The 23,635-nt window shown below is 38.8% G+C and overlaps 1 protein-coding gene across 11 annotated transcripts in view; it reads right to left on the minus strand.

Annotated features, from left to right (window-relative positions):
* slit2 (slit homolog 2 (Drosophila)) overlaps window positions 1-23,635 on the minus strand; it is a 96,092-nt gene that overhangs the window by 12,850 nt on the left and 59,607 nt on the right. For 4 of the 11 annotated variants that reach the window (XM_030138206.1, XM_030138225.1, XM_030138197.1 and 1 more), the window contains 19 exons: window positions 19,806-19,877; window positions 19,429-19,572; window positions 17,870-18,033; window positions 16,556-16,579; window positions 15,222-15,239; window positions 12,965-13,115; window positions 12,739-12,813; window positions 11,959-12,102; window positions 11,262-11,405; window positions 11,001-11,167; window positions 10,731-10,863; window positions 7,916-7,984; window positions 7,512-7,583; window positions 5,940-6,011; window positions 5,720-5,791; window positions 4,656-4,819; window positions 1,812-1,844; window positions 1,070-1,194; window positions 572-669 (listed from right to left, as the gene is read on the minus strand). In XM_030138206.1, the coding sequence (XP_029994066.1) occupies window positions 572-669; window positions 1,070-1,194; window positions 1,812-1,844; window positions 4,656-4,819; window positions 5,720-5,791; window positions 5,940-6,011; window positions 7,512-7,583; window positions 7,916-7,984; window positions 10,731-10,863; window positions 11,001-11,167; window positions 11,262-11,405; window positions 11,959-12,102; window positions 12,739-12,813; window positions 12,965-13,115; window positions 15,222-15,239; window positions 16,556-16,579; window positions 17,870-18,033; window positions 19,429-19,572; window positions 19,806-19,877 (1,941 nt within the window). The remainder of the gene's footprint in view (window positions 1-571; window positions 670-1,069; window positions 1,195-1,811; window positions 1,845-4,655; window positions 4,820-5,719; window positions 5,792-5,939; window positions 6,012-7,511; window positions 7,584-7,915; window positions 7,985-10,730; window positions 10,864-11,000; window positions 11,168-11,261; window positions 11,406-11,958; window positions 12,103-12,738; window positions 12,814-12,964; window positions 13,116-15,221; window positions 15,240-16,555; window positions 16,580-17,869; window positions 18,034-19,428; window positions 19,573-19,805; window positions 19,878-23,635) is intronic. The other 7 variants (XM_030138253.1, XM_030138233.1, XM_030138249.1 and 4 more) reach the window with 4 other exon arrangements.

The following is a 23,635-nucleotide window of genomic DNA, read 5'->3' on the forward strand; positions in this document are numbered from 1 at the left end:
ATATTTGATACATGAGTTTTGAAGCCCTCTACATGATCAGTGTGATTTTTTTTTTTCTTGAAAAACCAGTTGTATCCAATTAGATAAATGCAATAGACAGATAATCCACCAGGGGGGATGAATTTGTTCACCAGAGGCCTTTCCAGTGACACTACATGACTGTCATTGATGAGGAAGGAGGCAGAACTTTGCCAGCTTTGATAAGGAATTACCAAATTGTTAGACATGTTTGTGTTATACTATGTTTTCGTTTGTTGTAAAAATAATAATATTTGAGCACTGAGACCTGATGTATCAAATATGATTCAAAATTGAAACTCATACATGGAAATTGATATTTGAAAAACATTTTTTTGGTTGTCCAGAAGGACCAATAAAGGCTGCAGTTTCAAAGAACTGAAATTTTCTGTCAATGATTTAGTGGTTCAGGCTTTACAGGGTTAAACATTTTAGATCAGTAATCGATTTTGGTTGCCAGTGGCTGTTTGTGTCTTTGAGGGTTAAACTAATACAAAGTCAACTCTACCACAGCATTAATGAGGTGTGGAGCTATGAAAGATTATCTTCTTACCAAAAGTTGCCCCCTTCTCCTTCCTTCAGGTGGCAGGTTCCTCCATTTTGGCAGGGGTTACTGATGCAGGCGTGGATGGGCTCCTCACAGTTCTGACCCTAGACACACAAATGCATGTTTAGTGTTGCTGAACAGCAGCTCAATTTAACAGCAGTGTATTTGTATGTAGTGTTTGTAGATTCTCTCTGTTCTCTTTGAAGAGACTCTCTACCACCTGGTCAAGGACTCTGGCAGCACTTGCCATATTGAGCAAATTTATTTAATTCTAGAGTTAAATAACATTGACCTTGTTGTGTTTATGACAAATGTTGTTAAGGTTTTAAGAGTCAAATAAAGTTGTTCTTTACAACAAATGCTGCTGGAGTCCTTGACCTACTGCAAGTTTTTCTTCCTCTCCATATACTTTAGAAGGTGCTTTGTCTTTTACTTTAGATTCTGTCTCGCAAAATTATTTAAACTGTTTGTGGATCTTCTCATGTTCTCGACTTGTCTCTGTACCTTAAATCCATAGGGGCAGGTGCAGCGGTAGTAGTGCACAGGGTCATTGGAGCAGGTGCCGTCGTTCTTGCAGGGGTTGGACAGGCAAGGCTCACACTTCGCCTGGATACTCACATCCACTGGCCCTGTCACACAAACACATCAATTCACACATACAAACATGCATACAAAGAATACACACCATGACCACGATTAGCTTTATCGGACATGTAACAAGTATCTGACAAGTAACACAAGTCACCATGGGTTTACACACTCAGACAGCTGCACACAACCAGGGAACTGCATTCATCTTATATCTTCAAACAGCTTGTAGGGATGCGTTTTTTTTTTTTTTTTTTTTCAACGTCAACAACTTGAGGAATTATGAAAGGAAACTGTATTTTTCTATATTAACCTGTGCCATATTAGTAGGAAGGTGCTGAAGAAATTCCTGAATGTGTATACATATATTAAAAATGTTCAAAGATATTTTCAAGCGCAACAAATAATTAAGATGAAAAGAGTTTTTGCAGGACCTTGGCATGCACAACACACATATAAATCCCTCTCTTTGACAAAACATAAACTTCTAACATCCAGGATGAACAATGCTGGTCAGAACATGAGGGCTAAAAGGGAAGATAAATGGTTCAGTCTGGCATGGGATCAGAGGACACAGAAAACTGGGCTGGGACTGTCTCAAGGAGCTGGGGAAGAAAAGACTGGACAGGAAGTAGTGGGATGTGACTGGCTACTTTACCTGGCACCAGAAAACCACAAGGCCCCGGGACTTCTACAGTGCGTCAGTTAGATTAGGTTAAAAATAGGTTTCAGTCATGTGTTCAGAGTTAATGTGATAACAAAAGGTTCAAGGGTTAGAGTCAGATGCATTTTGCAATAAAATAAGGTAGAACCAAAATCATGCAGATCAAATCTTTATTGTATGGAAACTTGTGGTCTCCTCTAGGAATCACATCAACAAAGTGTGGGCACAGTTTGCTTTTGCTTGTAGTTAGGTTTATATACAGTACAGGCCAAAAGTTTGGACACACCTTCTCATTCTTCGCATTTTCTTTATTTTCATGACTATTTACATTGTAGATTCTCACTGAAGGCATCAAAACTATGAATGAACACATGTGGAATTATGTACTTAACAAAAAAGTGTGAAATAACTGAAAACATCTCTTATATTCTAGTTTCTTCAAAGTAGCCACCCTTAGCTCTGATGACTGCCTTGCACACCCTTGGCATTCTCTTGATGAGCATCAAGAGGTAGTCACCTGAAATGGTTTTCACTTCATAGGTGTGCCTTGTCAAGGTTACTTAGTGGAATTTCTTGCCTTATTGATGGGGTTGGGACCATCAGTTGTGTTGTGCAGAAGTCAGGTTGATGCACAGCTGACAGCCCTATTGGACAACTGTTAGAATACATATTATGGCGAGAACCAATCAGCTAAGTAAAGACAAACGAGTGGCCATCATTACTTTAAGAAATGAAGGTCAGTCAGTCTAGAAAATTTCAAAAACTTTGAATGTGTCCCCAAGTGCAGTTGCAAAAACCATCAAGCGCTCCAACGAAACTGGCTCACATGAGGACCGCCCCAGGAAAGGAAGACCAAGAGTCACCTCTGATGCTGAAGATAAGTTCATCTGAGTCACCAGCCTCAGAAATCGCAAATTAACAGCAGCTCAGATTAGAGACCAGATGAATACCACACAGAGCTCTAGCAGCAGACACATCTCTACAACAACTGTTAAGAGGAGACTGCGTGAATCAGGCCTTCATGGTCAAATAGCTGCTAGGAAACCACTGCTCAGGAGAGGCAACAAACAGAAGAGATTTATTTGGGCCAAGAAACCCAAGGAATGGACCTTAGACCAGTGGAAATCTGTGCTTTGGTCTGATGAGTCCAAATTTGAGATCTTTGGATCCAACCGCCGTGTCTTTGTGCAACGCAGAAAAGGTGAACGGATGGATGCTACATGCCTGGTTCCCACCGTGAAGCATGGAGGGGGAGGTGTGATGGTGTGGGGGTGCTTTGCTGGTGACGCTGTTGGGAATTTATTCAAGATTGAAGGCAACCTGAATCAGCATGGCTACCACAGCATCCTGAAGTGACATGCCATTCCATCCGGTTTGCGTTTAGTTGGACCATCATTTATGTTTCAACAGGACAATGACCCCAAACACACCTCCAGGCTGTGTGAGGGATATTTGACCAAGAAGGAGAGTGATGGAGTGCTGCGCCAGATGACCTGGCCTCCACAGTCACCGGACCTGAACCCAATCGAGATGGTTTGGGGTGAGCTGGACCGCAGAGTGAAGGCAAAAGGGCCAACAAGTGCTAAGCATCTCTGGGAACTTCTTCAAGACTGTTAGGAAACCATTTCAGGTGACTACCTCTTGATGCTCATCAAGAGAATGCCAAGAGTGTGCAAAGCAGTCATCAGAGCTAAGGGTGGCTACTTTGAAGAAACTAGAATATAAGATATGTTTTCAGTTATTTCACACTTTTTTGTTAAGTACATAATTCCACATGTGTTCATTCATAGTTTTGATGCCTTCAGTGAGAATCTACAATGTAAATAGTCATGAAAATAAAGAAAATGCAAAGAATGAGAAGGTGTGTCCAAACTTTTGGCCTGTACTGTATGTTTGGGGTTGAGCGGTTACCAGTGTTGGGAAAGTGACTTTTAACACATATTTTGCGGTATAATACATGTCATAAATGTTGTAAAACTTTGTAATGTTTGCCAGCTAATGTGTTTTGTCAGAATAAATTACTATTATTAATAAAGAAGGACCTAATATATCTTCCTGAGACCCAGGAACAGTCCACTATAAAAGACAGTCCAGTAAAAATAAATAAAAAATGTGCCTGTACAATTGTTGCATGATGATATTTATTGAATAAAAAAATTCTGAAATGCTTTTGAAGTGACAGTCAAAAATGAACTAAAAAAAGTCATATTTCAACACTATTTATTGTTAGTTTATACATAAATGAATATTGTCTCCTCATTTGCATCAACCTGCAGAGCGGTAAATTTGAAGTTTGTTTATGAGACACTGTACAATATCCACTGATGATGATTCTAAATACGTGAATATTGGACCCAATATTCAGTTGATCCTTTCTATAAACAACTATAATGTAAATTTACAGTTCAGTCAAACATGCTTCATTTTAATGCTGCCTTCTAAATTTCAGTGGCTAAAGCAGACTTAGAATAAATCTATTGATCTTAAGAACATAACCACAGAATGAACTTGTAACTGCAGCTAAATATGTCGAAGTGTCCTTCGGCAACACACTGAACCCTGAATTGCTCCCTGTAGGGCCAGGCAGCGCCTTGCATGGCAGCAGCCGCCTGCTGGTGTATGAGTGAGTGTGTGAATGGGTGAATGTGAGAAATTGTAAAGTGCTTTGGGCACCATGAAGATGTAGAAAATGCGCTATACAAGTTCAGTCCATTTACCATTTTTATCAAATATAGTTATTCATATTTAGTAAAACAAACACATGTATTCCTATACCTTAGCACTAGCTACTGCAGTATTGTTGTACTGTGTGGTTGTACTGTAACACTGTGTGTTTACCTGTACAGGTGAACTTTTTCGAAGGTGTGGTGAGAAGCAGTTTGTCAGTCATGTCTCCAGGCCCAGCACAGCGGGCGATTCCAGGCTCCTTGTAACCGCTCTTCACCCAGTCTGACAGCCACTGCATGTGGCAGTCACAGTACAGAGGGTTGGCCCCTAAAGCCCTGCCAGAGGCACAAAGAAAGAGAAGAGAAGCACTCAGTTATAGGAACAGGAGGCACAAGAACTCATAACTTTAATGATTCTGGTACTATTTTATTAGAAATCCACTGAGATTGGGTACAGAGGAATAGACACTGTACCATGATCCAACTACACACAGACTGCGCTGTATATCACTGTCAGATTAAATGTGAAAGAAGAGTACATTTCTACCATAAAAATGATTTGGGTCTAGCAGTGTTTGCAGATGTACCTTTCCTTCAAAACATATAAAACTAGAAAAGCACTCAGAGAGCGCAGACCTCTGCCAAGGCAGATCAGTGCCCCCCCGATCACCACCAAAATTTAATAATTTGTTCCTTGTGCCAGTATCAACATTTCCTGAAATTTTCATCCAAATCCGTCAATAACTTTTTGAGTTATCTTGCACATGGACAGACAGACAGACAAACCAACGCCGGCATAAACATAACCTCCTTGGCGGAGGTAAAAAACTGCAACCTAGGAAACTAAAGCATTAGAAGCTCTCTCCATGGTGCTGATCTCATGGAGCATTCAGGCAACCTCTTAACTGTCGTGTAACTAGATATTGTTTCAAGAAGATGTCACAATTAACTAACAGCTCTAAAAGCTCTGCAAATGTTTACATCTTGCCAAATATTACAGAAAAACATCCTAACCTGCTAAAGAAAGCTGAGCAGGGCAAAGAAGGAGACTGCTTTGCTGCTTTGTGGCTACAAGTAGTTGCATTCAGCCAGATATTGTACATTTCCATAAAGGCCTCGGTAAATAGGTTGTTTTTTGTCATGGTAATGTGTGTCCATCTTATGCAGTTCTTTAAGGTAAAAAGGCAGACACTTGACGGACAGCGATGCAATATGCGTTTGTTTGAGAGCACTCACAGGTGGGAGAGCGATGATAGGTCTTTGAAGGCACCCTCTGGTATCAGTGATATGTCGTTGCCATGGAGAGACCTATGAAAATGCACGAGTAGGTAAAAGAAACAGTAAAGAGGATGGAAATGGAGAAAAGAGTCTGAATGTTAGAAGTCTGGGATGAGTAGCATCAGCGTGACTTTCTGAGTTATCCACACCCTTTGCATGTGACAGGATTGATACTCACAGCAAACGCAGTGACTTGAGTCCATCAAACGCCCTCACTGGTATGCATCGCAGGCGGTTGTAGCTCAGGATTCTTTATAGATAGAACAAACGTGTTGATATGGAGGCAAATGCAAATAATTTTTCATGATATCCTCAAGTGTAGCAAAGATTTCAGTGTGCAGTGACTTCATTCCACTGAGCAAAACAGTTGAGTAAAACAGAGATGCAAATTTTTACACTCTTTGGCACAAGCACATCCATCCACCCTAAAACACATAAACATAGATATAAACATATCACAAGCACAAACTTTTTGCCTTGTCAGTTTCATTGTTTATGAAGCTGAAGTTATTTTTTATATATTTAACCTTTATTTAACCAGGAAAGCCTCTGAGATTAAAAATGTCTTTTATTAAATATTGCAGCAGCAGAGTTAAGTACATTTCAGACAGGGCTGCAACCAAATATATCTGTATCTGTATCGGTATAGACATCTGTATTTGTATCTGTATCTACACCTGTGTCTGCATCTGTATCTGTACCTGCATCTGTACCTGTATCTGCATCTGTATCTGTAATTGTATCTGTTCATCTACATCCAAAAGTCCATGTGATTCAACTCGACTAAGGCTATGTTCGACAACAGGTCTTAATGCACAATTCAGATTTTTTTCTGAAATCCGATTTTTTTGTGTCCTTGTTCATATTACACATATTATGCGACTTTTATCAGCTTTGAGTATGAACTGAATGCGACCCTGAAGTGACCTGCATGCGCAAAAGAGGTTCTGATGTAATATGTCACCACGCAGGCACGCACTGTGTTTACGGAAGTAACACTCCTGGGATGCAGAATTGTGATGTCGGCTAAATGTGACCTGGAAGTTCAGACTGAAATCACATTGCAAAATATCAGATAGGTATTGGATTTAGGACCACATATGAAAGTGGCCTGGGTCGGATTTGAAAAAAATTAATTTGTGCTCTTCAAACTGTCTTTAACAGATCAGATACAGGTCACATATAGGCAAAAAAAAAAAAAAAATCGAATTTGGGCCACAATTGCCTGCAGTCTGAACGTAGTCAAAGACACTCACTGAGGCTTTCATTTTGTAATCCACCAAACCCCATACTATAGATTGGGGGTTCTGCTTATTTTGCTCCAAACTTGGCAGATATAATAACCTCTGGAAAATAACATTTGGTGGTATATACTAATATATCTTATAAAACCAAATCAGATCTAATGCACTGTTATCTTTAGTTTTTAACTGGCTTAGACTTCATATGTGGTTGCTATGTTATTTTTTCTTCTAACAGTATACATTCCTGTGGTCAGTGAGTCATGAATGGTGGCCCTCATGGGACAGTATTTAATGTATAAATATGCAACAACAAATATATGAGCTGGTTGTGGCAAAAAAAAGAGCTCTTAACTCAATTTCTGCATTCATTTTGTAAAGGTCATTTTGTCCCTGAGCCTTTGAAAATATTACACTGACCTACACACACACACACACACACACACACATACACACACATACACACACACTCCCACTCTGCAAAGGGACTGATATAAGGCAAGACTCACAGGGTAAGCAGCTCGGACATGTTACTGAGGCTGTGGTTGGACAACGTGCTGATCTGGTTGTTACTCAAATCACTGAAAAGGAAACAATAACAGATACATAAAACACACACATGCATTAACAGATGCACGAAGACACACAGGCTGTATGCGGTACACAATGCTCATCTGTACTGTGTAATAAACTGTTATTGATCATACACATCATTGCCAAATCAGGTCATCAACGATACAAAACAGAGCTTTTGAAAAAAAAATCAGTGTTAGTTTTGGTTCTAAAGCCGAGTGCAGGAAACACAGGCCAAGTCACGATGCTGATAATAAGTGTGTGTCTGTCTGCGTTGAGCTCTGGATGTGTACTAATGTGTCATGTGTGTCCACTGAGATCATACAGAGGGGAGACTTACATGAGCGTTAAGTGTTTGTAATTGGAGAGCTCCACAGGAACCTGAGTGAAGTGGTTACCGTCCAGATACCTGAGAGACCGAGACAGACCAGAGCACAGGGAGAAGAGGTTTGGAAACAAAAGAGAAGGGGAAAAAAAGCAAATACAGAAGATGTAGGGAGGATTAGGAAAGAGAGGGAGAGAATGAAGTTATTTAACCACGTGGGAAATTCCTCATCTCTAGCAGTGTGAGCAGTCATTACCACTGGAGCCATAATAAACCCTGGAGTTCAATATCCCCACAGGCATCTTAACACACACACACGCACACATACACAACTAAAATCTTCCCTCTGTCGCTCTCTCACCATGTGCTATTAATGAACTGAATTACAGTAATGAAGTCCTGTTAATATTTTTTTGTTTTTTAAAAGCTTGATCTCTATAGGAAAAATGGTGAAATGAAAATACCAACAAGCCTGTTGTCTGATGTTTCATTCAAGGCTATAATTTTCTAATCAGCAGGATTTGTGTCTGTGATGAGTTTCTGTAATTAAATCCTCAGACAGCCCACCTGTATATCTGTGTGTTTTTGTGTTATGCTGTTCATCAACTACATTAAGTTCTCTTAAAAACAAGGGAAAACAAACTTATACTATACGGACAAAACAAATTGGGATACATCACACATACAGCTTGTAGAACTCCCCATTACTGATGATTTTAAATACTATCATAGTGACAAAGTACATGTCAGCTGTTATAAATAATTATCCTGAAAAATGTCAAATCAATATTTAGTTTTTTAACTCCTGAGTGAGAGATTAAAATGATTATTTATGCTTATACTTGCCCATGTAGCAAGTATTTCAAAAATCTAGATGTAGAAAACAATTATAACGTTAAAAATGTCAAGGTTGAGTAAAATTAAGTATAAGCAAACTCTGAAGCATTCTGACATGTATATTAACCCTAAAGCTTACAAATAGACATGCAAACTAATCATGGACTTCTGTGACTATTTACTCTGTGTTTTATAATTGTGTCTTGTGTGTTTTTGTGTACTTTTGCCCTCCTACAGCGAATAACTTTATGAATGGCATCTGTGAAAGAAATAAACATTACTTACTTACATTACTTTACATTACTCACATTTGCTGCAATAACATTTATCCTGCTATAACGACATATTACAACATTTGTTATTACCGATTGTACTCTGGCTTTATTCATTTATTTATTACATATTTTTATGTTTTTATGTATGTATGTATGCATGTATTTATTTATTTATTTAACTACAGTCCATATAGTGTGTGCAAAATGGCAAATCTGAGCTGAAGCTGAAAAACTGATGCAACTGTGGTAGCACTTCCGTGTGAAGTGGGGGAACTATTGTGAATTTTTATCAGACTGGAAATGTCAGGGCTGTATGAGCTCTACTGGAGCATCCAACCGATTAACCTGTACATTATAGCATCACTGTCATCCTGCTGTCCTGTCAGATGTAGATACAGCAAGTAGAAAGTCTTTATCAGGTTCAGAAACACTGGTGGAAAGGTTACTTTTGATAGAAAACAGACTACAGATCACTAGTTACTCTGTTAAAATGATAAGCATTTTAATTAGCGTAATTTCCGGTCTATAAGCCGCTACTTTTTTCCACACACTGTGAACCCGCGGCTCTAAAATGATGCGGCTAATTTATGTTTTCTGGGCTAATGATCGATCCTGTTGATGAAGAAGGAAATAGAGCTGCTGCATGTAAGATTGGCATCAATGAAGCAATGGTGAGACGTTGGAGACGGGTTGAGTGTGGCTTATAGTTGTGCGGCTTATAGTCCGGAAAGTATGGTACTTCATTACTGTCCTTTGCATACGCTTTATTTACTTTTGTAGTAATATTTTAAGGCAATGGTTACTGCCACAGTACTGTGGCACAAAATATAGATTTGTCTATTATCACACACCAATCAAATGTTAGCATTTGTACTTGAGCCAATCAGGGATACTGTTCCATGAACTCATTTGCCTCTTGTTGTCACAGTACTGTGGTGATATATGGCGTAAACTTCAGGGCATTCTTTTGTGCATTTTGCTTCCACAGTACTGTGGCAATTGATGGAAGACATGACAAATTGGTGATAGTATATAGTAGGATAGAATAGAAATTATTGTTCTAAATACTCTATATGTTGTTTTACGGTGTTCTTTACTCTGGTGGCAGCAGAAGGTGGGCGGAGCTACATGTTAGATGCGGCAGTGTGCTGTGTGACTTCAGTTCTGTGTCAGTTCAGTGTATTGAGTGCTGTGGTCTTATGGAATTCTGCACTCTGAACATTGTCCCAGTGGCGGATTTATATCAATGTCCTATTTACCTTCAGCGCCCAAGTGAGCTGAATGTCTGCTGTGACACACGGGCTGACCTATTCGCTATAGGACTACCTTGGTATTTTTTCGGGATGTAAGTTACCAGTCTAGACATGATATAACATGGGCGCTGATTGCCTCTGTGGTAATAAACAAATTTTGTGCCACAGTACTGGGTCAATAGCCACTTTGATATTTTGAAGCAGAAAAAGTCATAAAGGCGGAATTATACCTTTAAAAGATGTCAGAAGGACATCTTCTCTCATGGTATATTTTTCTCAGTAACTGTAACAGACTACAAGTGGACTAATTTTGTAGTTTAATTATGCAAGACCTTTACATATGATTGGTTACTTCCTAACACTGCTCATTTGTGTGTCAGGTAACTGAAACAGTTACATCTATGCTGATACTGACATGAACATGGTGTTAAAGGGTTAACGGTGCAGAGTGTGTCTTCTACTCACAGTTCAGTGGTTTCTTTGGGCAGACCTTTGGGCAGCGCGGTGAGGCCTTTGTTGCTACAGCGCACCACAGTGTCCAAACAGGAACACTCTGCAGGACACCTCAACACTGGAGAGCAGCTGTTCTCATCATTACCTGAGAGAGGTAATTAGAGGAATAAAAGCAGTAATAGAGTAATTAATGTGGGAAAGTTAAAAAAAAAAAAACAGATGACAGAAATTGTGTTCCTGAACTGGACTGATGGATGAATTAATCTAGTATTATATGCTCACCATCTTCACAGGCAAAGTCCTGGACAGCTACATCCTGAATAGGGATCTCCTTCAGGAAGTAAGGACTCTGACACCGAGGGTTACCCGTCACAATGCGTTTCCGTCTCAGCCAATCACCAAGCCAGGCCAGGTGACAGTTACAGTTAAAGGGATTGGCTAGAAGATTTCTGGAGCAGACGAAGAAAACTTTGGCATGTTTTTCTGTATCTGTATTGCATATTTCTGTATAGTCTGCATGTAGGTGTGTTCATTTATACTCACAGTGTAGACAGGGAATGCAATGTGTCGAAGGCTCCAGGATTCATGGAGGTGATCTGGTTGTCGTAGAGCGACAGCAGACGAACTGAACTTAACCCCACAAAGCTGCTGTTACTCACACAGCTGATTCGGTTACTCCTCAGCATACTACACAGGAACACGGATGTACGCATTCAGATCAATGATTAAATGTACTCTCCAAAAAAAATTAAAGATTTTTGAGAATAAGAAAATGAATTATGCATGCTCACATGTTTCAGTGAATGTTTGTGTGTACACTGTCACTGTGTGTGAGCATATTTTAATATTAAATGCATACTTAATGAGATAATGTGATTGCATATGCATTGACTGCTGCAAAAAGACTGGAAACTGAGTTAATTTCATTGAGCTTTTAAATCCAAACTGAAAGTTCTTGAGGCTGACTCCATATCTTGCACTTGCTTTTCTTAATTTGCTTGTAAATGTTATTATTTTTTTTAACAAATTAATTATTGTTAAATGTGCTTGTTTGTGTTTTAAATCTATCCTGGCCAGGACTTCCTTGTAAAAGAGGTTCTTAATCTCAAAGGGATTTTCCTGGTTAAATAAAGATTAAAAATGAATAAAATCTAGCTCCGTGAGTGAGTGTATAATTGCAGTGTGCATGTGTGTGTGTGTGTGTGTGTGTGTGTGTGTGTATGTGTGTGTGTGTACCCACAGTGTCCGGAGGCCACCCAGTCCCTTTAACATGCGATGGTGTACGTTCTCCAGTCTGTTTGAGGTGAGAATCAGCTCATTGACCCCCGAGGCTCCTTCAAACGTCCCCTCCTCGATGTCAGTGATACGGTTATTACTCAGGTTACTGCAACAATAAGATGTGGATTAAGAAAAAAAAAGTGGAAAAATACAAGAATAAAGTCAGTAAATCAGTTTGAATCAGAAGTAGAAGAGTGTACATATTAAACACTATAAGCCGTAATGTGTACTTTTACGGTTTTATTGTTCACATCTTATTTTTATGATAGGTTGCTTGTATTACTTTTTATGCACAGAATATCAAAAGAACAAAGATAAAGTTGTATTTGTGAGCAGATGGGCAGTGGAAGTCAGCACATGTGCGACCAGATGACAGCATAGGTGAAAACGAACAGATCGCCCAGACACCTGCTATTATGACAAATATTGATCCACAGTAATGTAAAAGTAGTAGTAATTCCAATTAGACTGCTTTAACTGGGGTTGCACTGCTAAACATCATCAGACTATATGTGATTTGTGCTGTTCACACACACACACACACACACACGCACACACACACACACACACACACACACACACACACACACACACACAAAAAAAAACACAACAACTCAGATTTGGGAAACTTTTCGTGCAGCCTGAACGTAACCACAGAGACAGACACATGATGAACAAACACTGCGTGACCTGTGTATGACTTTTGACTATATGCGTTGTTTTGTTCGTGTTACTGACTCACATCTTCCTCAGCTGAGGCAACTTTTTGAAGATCCCTGTAGCCTCTAGCACAGTGAATTCATTGTTGTTCAGGCGCCTGAGAAGAGAAGAGGGAAGGTGGTCAAAGACAAAGACAGAGAACAACAAAAGAGACAGAAACAGAAGAGGAGGAGATAAAAGGCATCATGAGGTTTTCGCTATACCACACACAGATACACTTTGTAGTAGATAAATGCAGCATGACTCACAGTTCGACGGTGTACTGGGGGATATGATCGGGTATTTTGGTGAGTTTCTGGTTGGAGCAGTCAACTGTGGTGCCTTCACAGCGGCATTTTTCTGGGCAGGCCAAGTCGGCGAAGCAGTCTCCCCCAAGCTTGCTGCGGTAATCCTCAGTACCTGGTTATAATCACAACCGCAATGTCATTGAATGCCCTCACCAGACAAGACTGGAGCCCCGGCGTTTACTGGTGCCAGATCCAACACAAACACTGTGGATAGCTGCAGTAAAGGTCATGATACAATGGAAGAATTTTGAGACACTGCAGAGGGGCTGTGTTGCTTTTGTTTGGAATGGGAGTTGTCAGAATTAACCAAACATGCTCAAAAAACATTGCAGATTGAGATCATATGCAACACAACCCATGGGAATTATGTCAAAATGCTGCATGTGTACCATGGCCTCGATATCAGAAAACGCACAAACACACAGTCAGGATCAAGACATGTTTATGGGCACACATACATACAATTATGAAGGGAGGGTTTTTTTTTTTGTTCAGGTCTGTCAAACTACAAAGCAACTGTTAGTGTTAGAAACCACAGCACAGAACAAAACTGCATCATATATTAGATCATAGCGGAAAGACACACACACACACACACACACACACACACACACACATACACACACAGAGGCATCTATCTGTACTGGACACACATATGGGCTCTCACACAAACACACACACACACACACACACACAGAGGCTGAAGGGGGCGACAGAAGAGTGCTGTCTCTTGCGTCTCGGCCAAGCTGCAGGGATTTGCAGGGCCGTTCCATGGTGCTTGACAGAACCATGTTCCACTATAGGAACCTGGCAGCCACATGGTTAGATCAAGCACAAAGGAACAACCTGCTGACTGACTGCTCCTCCGCTGGAACACGGGGATGGGGAGGACAGGTGGAGAGGAGAGGAGAAACCAAGAGGACAAGAGAAATGAGGAAACCAGAAAAGTAAAAAAAAACAAACAAAAGAAACGCTGAAGTCAGATGAAGATGAAAGATGCATGTGAAGCAACTCATTATGTTTAGGGAGTTATTGGTGATATGTAATTAAATTACAGGGACTACTAATGGGTCAAAACACAATAATGTCCCATCAAGGAGCGAACTTTAATTGATCGCCATTCCAACATTTATTTCAATATAAAGTAACTCCTTGTTTTAGATAACCCCTTATGGTCCAACTAAATCAAAAATTAATTTAAAAGTAAAAATGTGGGTCATTTAGTAACACTAATCTGTCAAATTGTCTCTAAAATGTCCCGTCAGAGAAATTTCGAATACCGTGTTTTGACCCTAATGTAGCTGAATACAAAAGGGTTATACTGAAATACATTAATTTGGTAAAAACAGGCCACCTGTGCTGGAAATTGAACAATATTTCAAATCTAAAACGGACTCTAACTTAACTGTGTATGAGTAAAACATTCACAGTAATTATCGTTGAGAACTATTGTTAAGTTTACACTGCCAGGTTTCTGTTTAGGATATTAAATAAGCTGTGTGTCACTTCCACAGCGCTGACATCAAATCCAACTGAAAAATAATAAAGAGTCTTAAAAATTATTGTCCATTGACGTGAAATAGTCGATCATTCAGTGCAGCTCTGGTCTCGCATTGGAGTTGAATTGCACCTAAACTGTGCATAAGTGCAGTACTAAGTTAACGTGCTTAGTTTTCACTACTGGAGCCAGATGGCCTGAAGAAATGTATGACTTTGAACAAGAAGAAGCTAGAAGGTGGAGAAGATGAAGGGAGCGTCTAGTTCAAGCATAAAGAAAAAAAAAGAAGGTAAAAAGGAGAGAGTGGAACATCTAAAGACATCTAAATTCAACATGTTACACAGGATCAGAGACAGAGCCGTTAGAGAGGAGTGGGAGGAGAGTTACAGCAGCACTGAAGGCAAGAGAAGCAGAAACTTATAGGAACACAAACATATACAAACAGACATGTAAACAAACAAACAAACACACACACACACACACACACACACACACACGTACAAAGAAACAGCCTGAAGAGAAAGAAACACATGAAACATTGCATAAATATGTGTATATATCATGAATATTGCATTTGTTGCCGTTTGTTAACAGACAAGAGGAGTCACAGAGGGAGTCACTGTGGTAGAGGTCAAAGGTCGGATGCCAGGTCGGGATACAAGAGGTGAAGGATTTGGAGATGACGCAAGAATCATTTGTGTTTATGTGTGCGTTACTTACAGCCGACATGGTGTACTCCTGAGTGTGTGAGAGAGGCAGTAGGAGAAAGAAGAAGGGAGTTCACTCGTTTATTTGAACATGAGGAAAAAGCTGATGAAAAAAATGCTATAATTTTTTTCATGTTCAGTCCCCAGGCAGTGATTCATTTAAAGGTGTAATGACTCGTGAATAGTGAGAATCGTGCTGGCATAACATGACATTTGTTGGGTGCTTTCATCCAACTCATATCCCAGCCTCATTTGGTTAAAACCTGACTGCATTAAAACTGTTTTGGGGGATTGTGAGATGCCAAAAAAAAAAAGTGTGCATACCCATATAGACGCACCATAAACAAATTTTAGTCACCTCTTAAGTGCAAATGTGTGATTTTGTTTAGTGTGTTTCTTTGACATCAATCACTTTAGCAGGTTCAATTTTCGAAGAATAAACCAAGACATGGGTGCGGAGATAAAATAGGAATTTAATCCTCAAGAGTTCAGAATCATGTGTTTTTGCTCCCACAGAAATATGAGATAATATACCGAATAATGCACCGTGAAATAGACGACATCGTGCATATTAAGCTGGTGGATTTAAGACGTATTGATCTAACGTGTGAGACCAAGGTCGCACCGCAGAATAAAACATGTTTATTCAACTTTTCAACCACAAATGTTCCTAAATTATTCAGCTTTGCCCCGTATGTGGTATCTGGGCTTTGAAACCTCTGTACCCCGGGTGAGCTTCAGAGTTAATGACTGCAGCGAACATGCACACACACATACGCACTGCACACACACTCATCTAACACACACCATGCCTCCTCTGTGTGCCGCTGTGGTAATGACCGCCTTTAGCCCTGCTACTGATCTCATATGCATGTCTGATTTACATATTTCCCAGCACCCCTCTGAGCATGGTAACTCTGTGACCTTTTGATGTTCTGCTGTGTGCGAAACAGACACAGATGCTTGCAGACACACGCTCATACATTAGGTATCATTAGATGAGCTAAGAAGTGAGGAGGACTAGTATTAAATATAGTTTCTCTGATCGCCGTATTAAATATAGTGTAATTTATACAGACTATTGCATGCAGTGCCCAGTTGATCGTGATCTGAGCACATTAAAGTGATTGTTTTCACGCTGACTCATCAAGGACAGATATGTGATTATCCGGTGCCTGGTTAGACACGATGCATTGTGATGTACATTAGTCCATTACAAGATGATGTCTCTGCATTCAAAAGGTGTCAGTCAAGGCAAGTCACTCCAAGTGTCGAGCGTGTGTGAGCACGCAGCATACGCCGTGAAAATCACACACATATACACACAGTATGCTCGATGTACAATACCTGGGATGAAATACTGTTCTCTAGCTGATGGAGAGACAGAGACAGAGAAAGTGAAAGTAAAAAACGACACACGAACAAAATGGCACACTAGAAGAACTGTGTGCGTTTGTGTGGCTGAAAGTGAAAGAGGCCACGAACTGCTGAAAACTGTGAGCTAAGGTTAGTAGAGGCTGAGGAGAAATCCCACCAGGAAAACACAGAATGATAATAAAGGAGAGGACAGTGTCAGTTTGGATACCATGTGTACAAGTCTGAATCCCGCCAAATCGCCAAGGATAAAATGTTGCTATTGTATGTTAGAATTTCAACATTTCTGAACCAAACATAAGTTTCAGATCTATGCATTTTGAAATGTACTGACAGGCCAAAAAATAAATAAAAATGCCACAACAAATCTAACTCTCTTCTCACTCTGATGCATCCATCACTCTGGGTCAGTCTGGACTCATCAGACCATATCACCCTTTTCCATTGAAACACAGTCCAGTCTTTATGCTCTCTACAAACTGATTGTGGTTTAAGAAATGAGAAGCTACCCACTGCATCAGTTAGAGTTAAACAACTTGTTTTCATGTGAAACACACGAATAATGGCAGGAATTATTCCAGGTGGGAATTGTTTTTGGCCAGGCTGTGAATATGTATTTCACTGATGTTACATTAATATTTAATAGTTTTAGGGTCAGGTTTACACAGAAATTATGTATGTGTGTGTGTGTGTGTGTGTGTGTGTGTGTATATATATATATATATATATATATATATATATATATATATATATATATATATATATATATATATATATATATATATATATATATATGTATAAATAAATATGTGTGTATGTATGTATGTATGTGTGTGTGTCTGTGTGTGTGTTTATGGTCCTTGCATGATTATTAAAGACAGCGAACTAGGTTTAATATCAAAGAGCCCATGAGGTTGTGATAAAAACTGGCTCACAAAATATATAGTAAAACTGAAACCGAACCCACAATCTTTTCCTAATCATACCCAAAATATTTTTTATTGTATAAAGCTACAAATTTGTGTATTCCATCCACCATAAACACATCAACACATCCATGTTGATATAGAGGATGTAGTAACAAATACACAGATGAAATATATTTTTGGTTCAGAATGTAAATAAATAATCTGTGGTTCCCAGAAACATACAATGGAAACATATTTTCTGGCGAGGGGAGTTCCTCCATCTGTGAATTATCAGTGACAGTAGATCATTGTGAAGATCTACATTTGCGTGCATGGCTGTACATTGTAAACATGCATTTTCTTGTGTGGGTGTGTGTACCTGAACAGCGGAACTTCTTGCTCTTTATTTGTCCGATTCGTTTGTTGGCGAGCCGCCGTGGGCTGGTGCAGCGGGCACCACTGGTCTCGATGGGATTGTCCTGCAGGTAGTCTGCCAGCCACTTCAGATGACAGTCACAGATAAACGGGTTTTGTGCTAAATGACTATTACACACAAAACAGAAACAGAAAACACACATAAGCTGGCAGAACAGTATTCACCATTATACACTCATTCTCTGGTTCATAAAAGAGGAAATTAAAGAGACACAAAAAATTCAATCCACTAATTTTATCAATACACGTAAATAACTGATGTAAAATACAATTTGTCATCTTTTCATGGTCATCAGATATGACCCATTTGGATGTTCTGAGGCTCCGTAGTTACCATGGAAACACCGTCATCTTCTACAACATTGATTACACAGAGTTTGATCAATGGCAGTGGATGGAGACACTTAGTTTATGCTAGTTTACAATGTATTTTCCTGAAAAAGCCACTTATTATTCAGTTTTCTGTTTTTGATATAATAACCCTCAACTTTAATCTGAGCTTTTATGAATATCTACATGATCAGTGAATCTATGTTATAAAAGGGAAGTAGACTCTGTGTGTGTGTTTTTGTGTGTGTCTCAGGCATCACACAAAATCCAGAAAGAGCAGACTGCTGCAGTTTGGCATACTTATATATTTTTGGTCAGGGAAGAGACTAGCAAAAACAGCAAGTTGACAGGACCAATATTTTGGGAGATATTAGTAATTTTGGAATATAATAGCCTTACAATCAAGTTGCTATGCCCATGATGGTTGACAGGAAGTACAATACCACGTTGCATGATGAGAAATGAAGTTAAAAACAGGAACAACGCATTTACCAACTTTAGTCCCTAGATATTGGTATTAATATATTAATTGTCATTTAAATTTCAAAGAATGATTTACCAAAAAATTTTTATGTCAGTACTTATAAAATATACACGAACACCATTTCCCAAAAGTCTGCTCTCTGCAGCATAAAAACTACCATATCTAGAACTTGTGGTTCCCTACGGGTCAAAACGCTAGTTGAATATAAGATCAATACCTGATTTTCACAGAAAAAATGCAAAATATGGAGGATAATATTATAATAAATGGTGATAAATCAATTAAGAAAAGTTAAATAGAGAGAAACATTCATTTGGGAACTGTCATAATAGTAACACTGGGTCTTTATGGGTTGATGTAATTTGAGGATTTATCTTTTCTGTGATAGATGAATGTGTGTGATTTTGGATCATCAATTTGTTTTCTATTTTCTAGTCACAGAAATGTGTAACACTAACACACTGTAACAATAAACCACAAATAGGACTGAACAATCCACACTGCATTAACAACAGCTATTCTTGCCATATTTAAGTATCTGAGGAAGTGCTAGCGTGAAAATATGATTGATTTTAGTTTACATCTGCAGTTATAAAACTACAATATTTGTCCGCTACAAACAAGAGTTTAATGTTTCACACTTTCTGATTTCTAGTCTGTGTGCATGTATCTTATCTGTGTGTACGCACAGTGTTTGTATGGCTCGTAGAGATGAGAAGGTCCCCTTGGCGATGGTCTGGAGCTTGTTGTCGTACAGCGAGAGCAGATTGAGGTTGTGGAGGTCCTGAAATGCATCTACACGCAGACACGCTATCTTATTAGCATTCAGTAACCTGAAAGAAAGAAGTGAAATGAAGATGACGGCTTATCCTGTTATCATTATTAGATGAGTATTTGCAGCGTTACAGGTCAGTGGCGATGGCTCAATCATGGTGTCCCCACTCTGATGACGATGTTTTAAGTAAGCAGTTTCAGATGAATATCAATGAGATGTGTGCCCTCTGATGTATTTCATAGTGTGTGTGTGTGTGTGTGTGTGTGTGTGCGTTTGCATGAGTCAACTCACAATAGCTGGAGAGAAAATAGTCCCTCAAATAGTCCTTTGGAAATCTCAGTGATCTTGTTCCCATATAGTACCCTGTGAAAAATGAATGAACAAGAAATAAGACTATACCTATTGGGAGGTAATAATATTAGTATTTAATAAAAACTGGATGTATAGAGATCTCCCCTTTTTAACTAAGTGGGACTTACAAAAGAGGGAAAATTCATCATCTAAAACCTCCTTTTACACACTCACACAAATTTAGCAACAAATGATTTTAATGAGACAAAGCAATTACCTAATAGTGCTCAAACATTACTTTATTTTCCAAAAATCCGCCAGTGTCTAATACTTTGTAGGTTAAAATAATTATCAAAATATGTATTCCTGCAATTTTAAGTGATATTATTGAGATATTACTAACTATGCGTTATAGTCCCCGAGAAAGCAAACATAACTGGCTGATTAATATCAGGCAAAGTTCGTCATGCAAGGTGATTAAGGATTATTTTATCAGATGCAGTGCAATGTTGACCCTGAAAAGAATTTCTAACCAGAAAACTGACTCTGCATTCTACAATAAAACTAATCATCAGGAGCCAGAGAATGTTTGTTGTGCATAAAATATTCCTTTGTGAACTAGGTTACACTGGGATATACTTCCAATTTTTTATCACGTGATTCTGAGCTAACAATGTAAAAAAAAAAAAAAAATGTAGAGGAATGATCATTTTTGCATTTAATTTTCACTGAAAAAATATATAAGAGATAATATGATTATTGCTGGGGTTATGTATATAATACTGAGTAGAAAATGTAAAAAAACTGATTGAATTAACTTTTTTTTATTAACTCACTGAGTTTCCAACTATGTTTGTTGCATTTGTAAAAGATAATATTGAATAAATAAATAAAACTGAATGATGATTAAGAAGTTGCTGCTGTAAAAATTTGATCTCCATGCATTAACTATATTTATTATGATCTACTTGTGGACTACCTGTGGACAATGAAGGAGGCTATTGACCTCTGTGGAGGGTTGGGAGTTATGGATATCACTGCTATGGTCCCTTTGCCTCTGTCTTCTTCGTTTATTCTTCTTGTGATTATCCTTCCATGTTGCTTTTATGCATTTAGTGTGTTATATATGTAAATTTGTTTTCGATGTAAAACCATTTGTTGATGTCACTTTGACCAACAGGCAAAGGCTTCAATGGGATCTTCCAGGATAAACAAAGGATAAATGTAATTAATTTGAAATATAACAGAAATGTGCTAAAATCTTAAAGAATATATAGTTAAATGTTTCTTTGATCTAATTTTTGTGAAATATTTAATAAGTCTAATTAACATTTTACAAATATTCAACAAGTTTGAATCTATTTTTCTTGTGAAAGTAATGTGGTTATATCAAGTATTTAGGCTGCATTCAAATTAAAATGCATTTCAATTACCTACTATGAAGGCTCATAATTCATAAATATGCTAAATGTAACGTTAAGCAAACCACTCTCTTCTGAAATATCCAAAGCAACACAGGAAGCAAACTGATAAGACCTTGATGAAGAGTGACAACACCCACTCTTCCTGTTTAAAAGCTCTGATAAAACATTACCAGTACAAACACTCACACTGTCTGTGTGCCAACACCTGGCTGCATGTCAGCACTCAGGACATAAGGCATAAATAGTTATGACCGCTTTTCATTTAAATGTCAGGATGAAAAAAGTCTCTATAAATCTGGCTGCGGCTCCAGTGTGAGGAATGTGCACAGTTTTTGGAGAAAAGGTTTTTATAAATACATCAGATTACATACATAAACAGGTCAAGGCTGAGACTGCCACTGCCTTGCCCAACAAATACCTCAGACTCATACATACACACAAATACACAGGGCGAGTTATCAGTCATCTCTGCGCTCCACGCTGAGTTGAGCTGTGTATGTAGGCAGTCTGAAGACATGTGTTTTAGATTGGCTTTTATTTCATTGTGCTGAGTGGCTGTCCCTCAGAGACCTGAGGTTGGGAAACACACGATGCAGGGAATGGACGCTTCATTTATGTCTCAAACACACATTAGCACGTCCTGTTCGCACGCACACACACGTACAGACATACAGACGCACACACAGACAGAATCGATGGCTCATTTACATCCTCTTAAACCAAACAGTGGCACACAATGAACACACAGAGCAGCTTAATGTGAAAGCCATACTGTATGTGGTGTGTCAGCATGAATGTGTGTCCCATTCTCTCTGTGGTGAATGTGTAATGAGGTGGCAGAAGCCTCCATTCAGCAATTCAGCATTTATGAATTATTGACTTTGGAGAGACGAGACCTTAATATAACTCCTTCATGAAATAACTCTATATCACTCACTCCCTCTCCTCCTCCTCCTCCTCCTCCTCGTCCTCCTCCTTCTCCTCTCTACATCTTCCTTCCCACAGCTTCACACGCGAAGCAGAACGCTCAACCAGAGGTTCAGTCCAGAGAGGACTCCACCAGCTCCATAGCTCTTCTCAAATTTAGATTCTTATTAAATTAAAATTTGTTTTTGTGTCAGACTGACTTGTGTTTCCTATTAAAACTGTAACTCAGAATGTCTTGTGTATAGCTCCATCATAGTTTGCACTTTGTTGAACTCAGTTTTTAGTTTTACCTCTACGTAAACTGCAGTGGGTAATCCTTCTTGACATTTTACTTTAGTTTGGATACTTAAAGTTAGTTTCATGAATATATCATCCTTTTAAACTCTTCCTGACATGTCCGATGCCTTTAGTGTAGGACCATTAGTGTGTTTCCAAACTATATTTCATGAAAAACAAGAGGGAAAAAAGAGCTGTTGAAAAATAAATCAATCATTAATGATCAGAAAGTGAGTTGTGCAAAAAATACAACAGCCAGAAACAACTCAGATGCATTCTGATACTAAAATAAAAGTCCCTTATTACTTATAGGACCTATCATTGCATACATGCATTTTTTTCTACAGCTATTTCATGTTGTGCACTACATTATAATAACTCATTACACAGCTTTGTTGAATAATCCACCATGACGGTACAGTGTCTGCAGTCTACAGTCTAAAGCTATACCGTATATGTTTCCAACTACTCCCTTTTCCAATAAATATTTTTTGTCAGATGATTGCTTTAGTAAGTAGCCATGTATTGAGCATGGTGCTTGAATCACATTGAAGGGGATATTTTGCTGTACTTAAACAAATCATAGGTAAAACTTTAAAATCAGACCACAAATTAGGTTTATTGGAATTACATGGAGTATTTCTACTTTAAAATATTTCAAAGCAACTCAGAAGTATCATTACAGAGATTAGAATAAAACGTTTTGATGTTAAAACAATGACATAAGTGTATTGTATTACAGAGATATGAACTGAGTTTATTTATAGTCGTGGACCTGAGTCTATGGGCCGGATTTACTAAGATCGTAAATAACGGGCGCAATTTGCTTGCTCATGCTAAAAAATGCAGGGGCTATTGATTTGCACATCACGGGTGATCAACTGAGATTGCCTGTGCAAATGACAACAGGTATAAAGTCTTGGAGACCGCCCTATTTAAATGAGGATTTGGCGTGCGCTACTGGTTGTCGTCATGGAAACAGTATGCTGGAAAAACTGCTCTGGGATATGCCAGCACTAATAGCAACAGTGCGCTGGAATGATTGAGACACAAGGGAATGTAACATTGCGAGGAGTTTTATCATAGAAGGTATTGCATGACTTCTCCTTGTGACTGGCCCCAGATCACCCCCTAGTTCATCTGGAAGTTTTAAAATGGCATTGCTGGGTAGGCCATACGTCTCAATTATTTCTTCTTCCTCTT

This window comes from Sphaeramia orbicularis, chromosome 1 (genome assembly GCF_902148855.1).
Source record: "Sphaeramia orbicularis chromosome 1, fSphaOr1.1, whole genome shotgun sequence".
NCBI lineage: Eukaryota > Metazoa > Chordata > Actinopteri > Kurtiformes > Apogonidae > Sphaeramia > Sphaeramia orbicularis.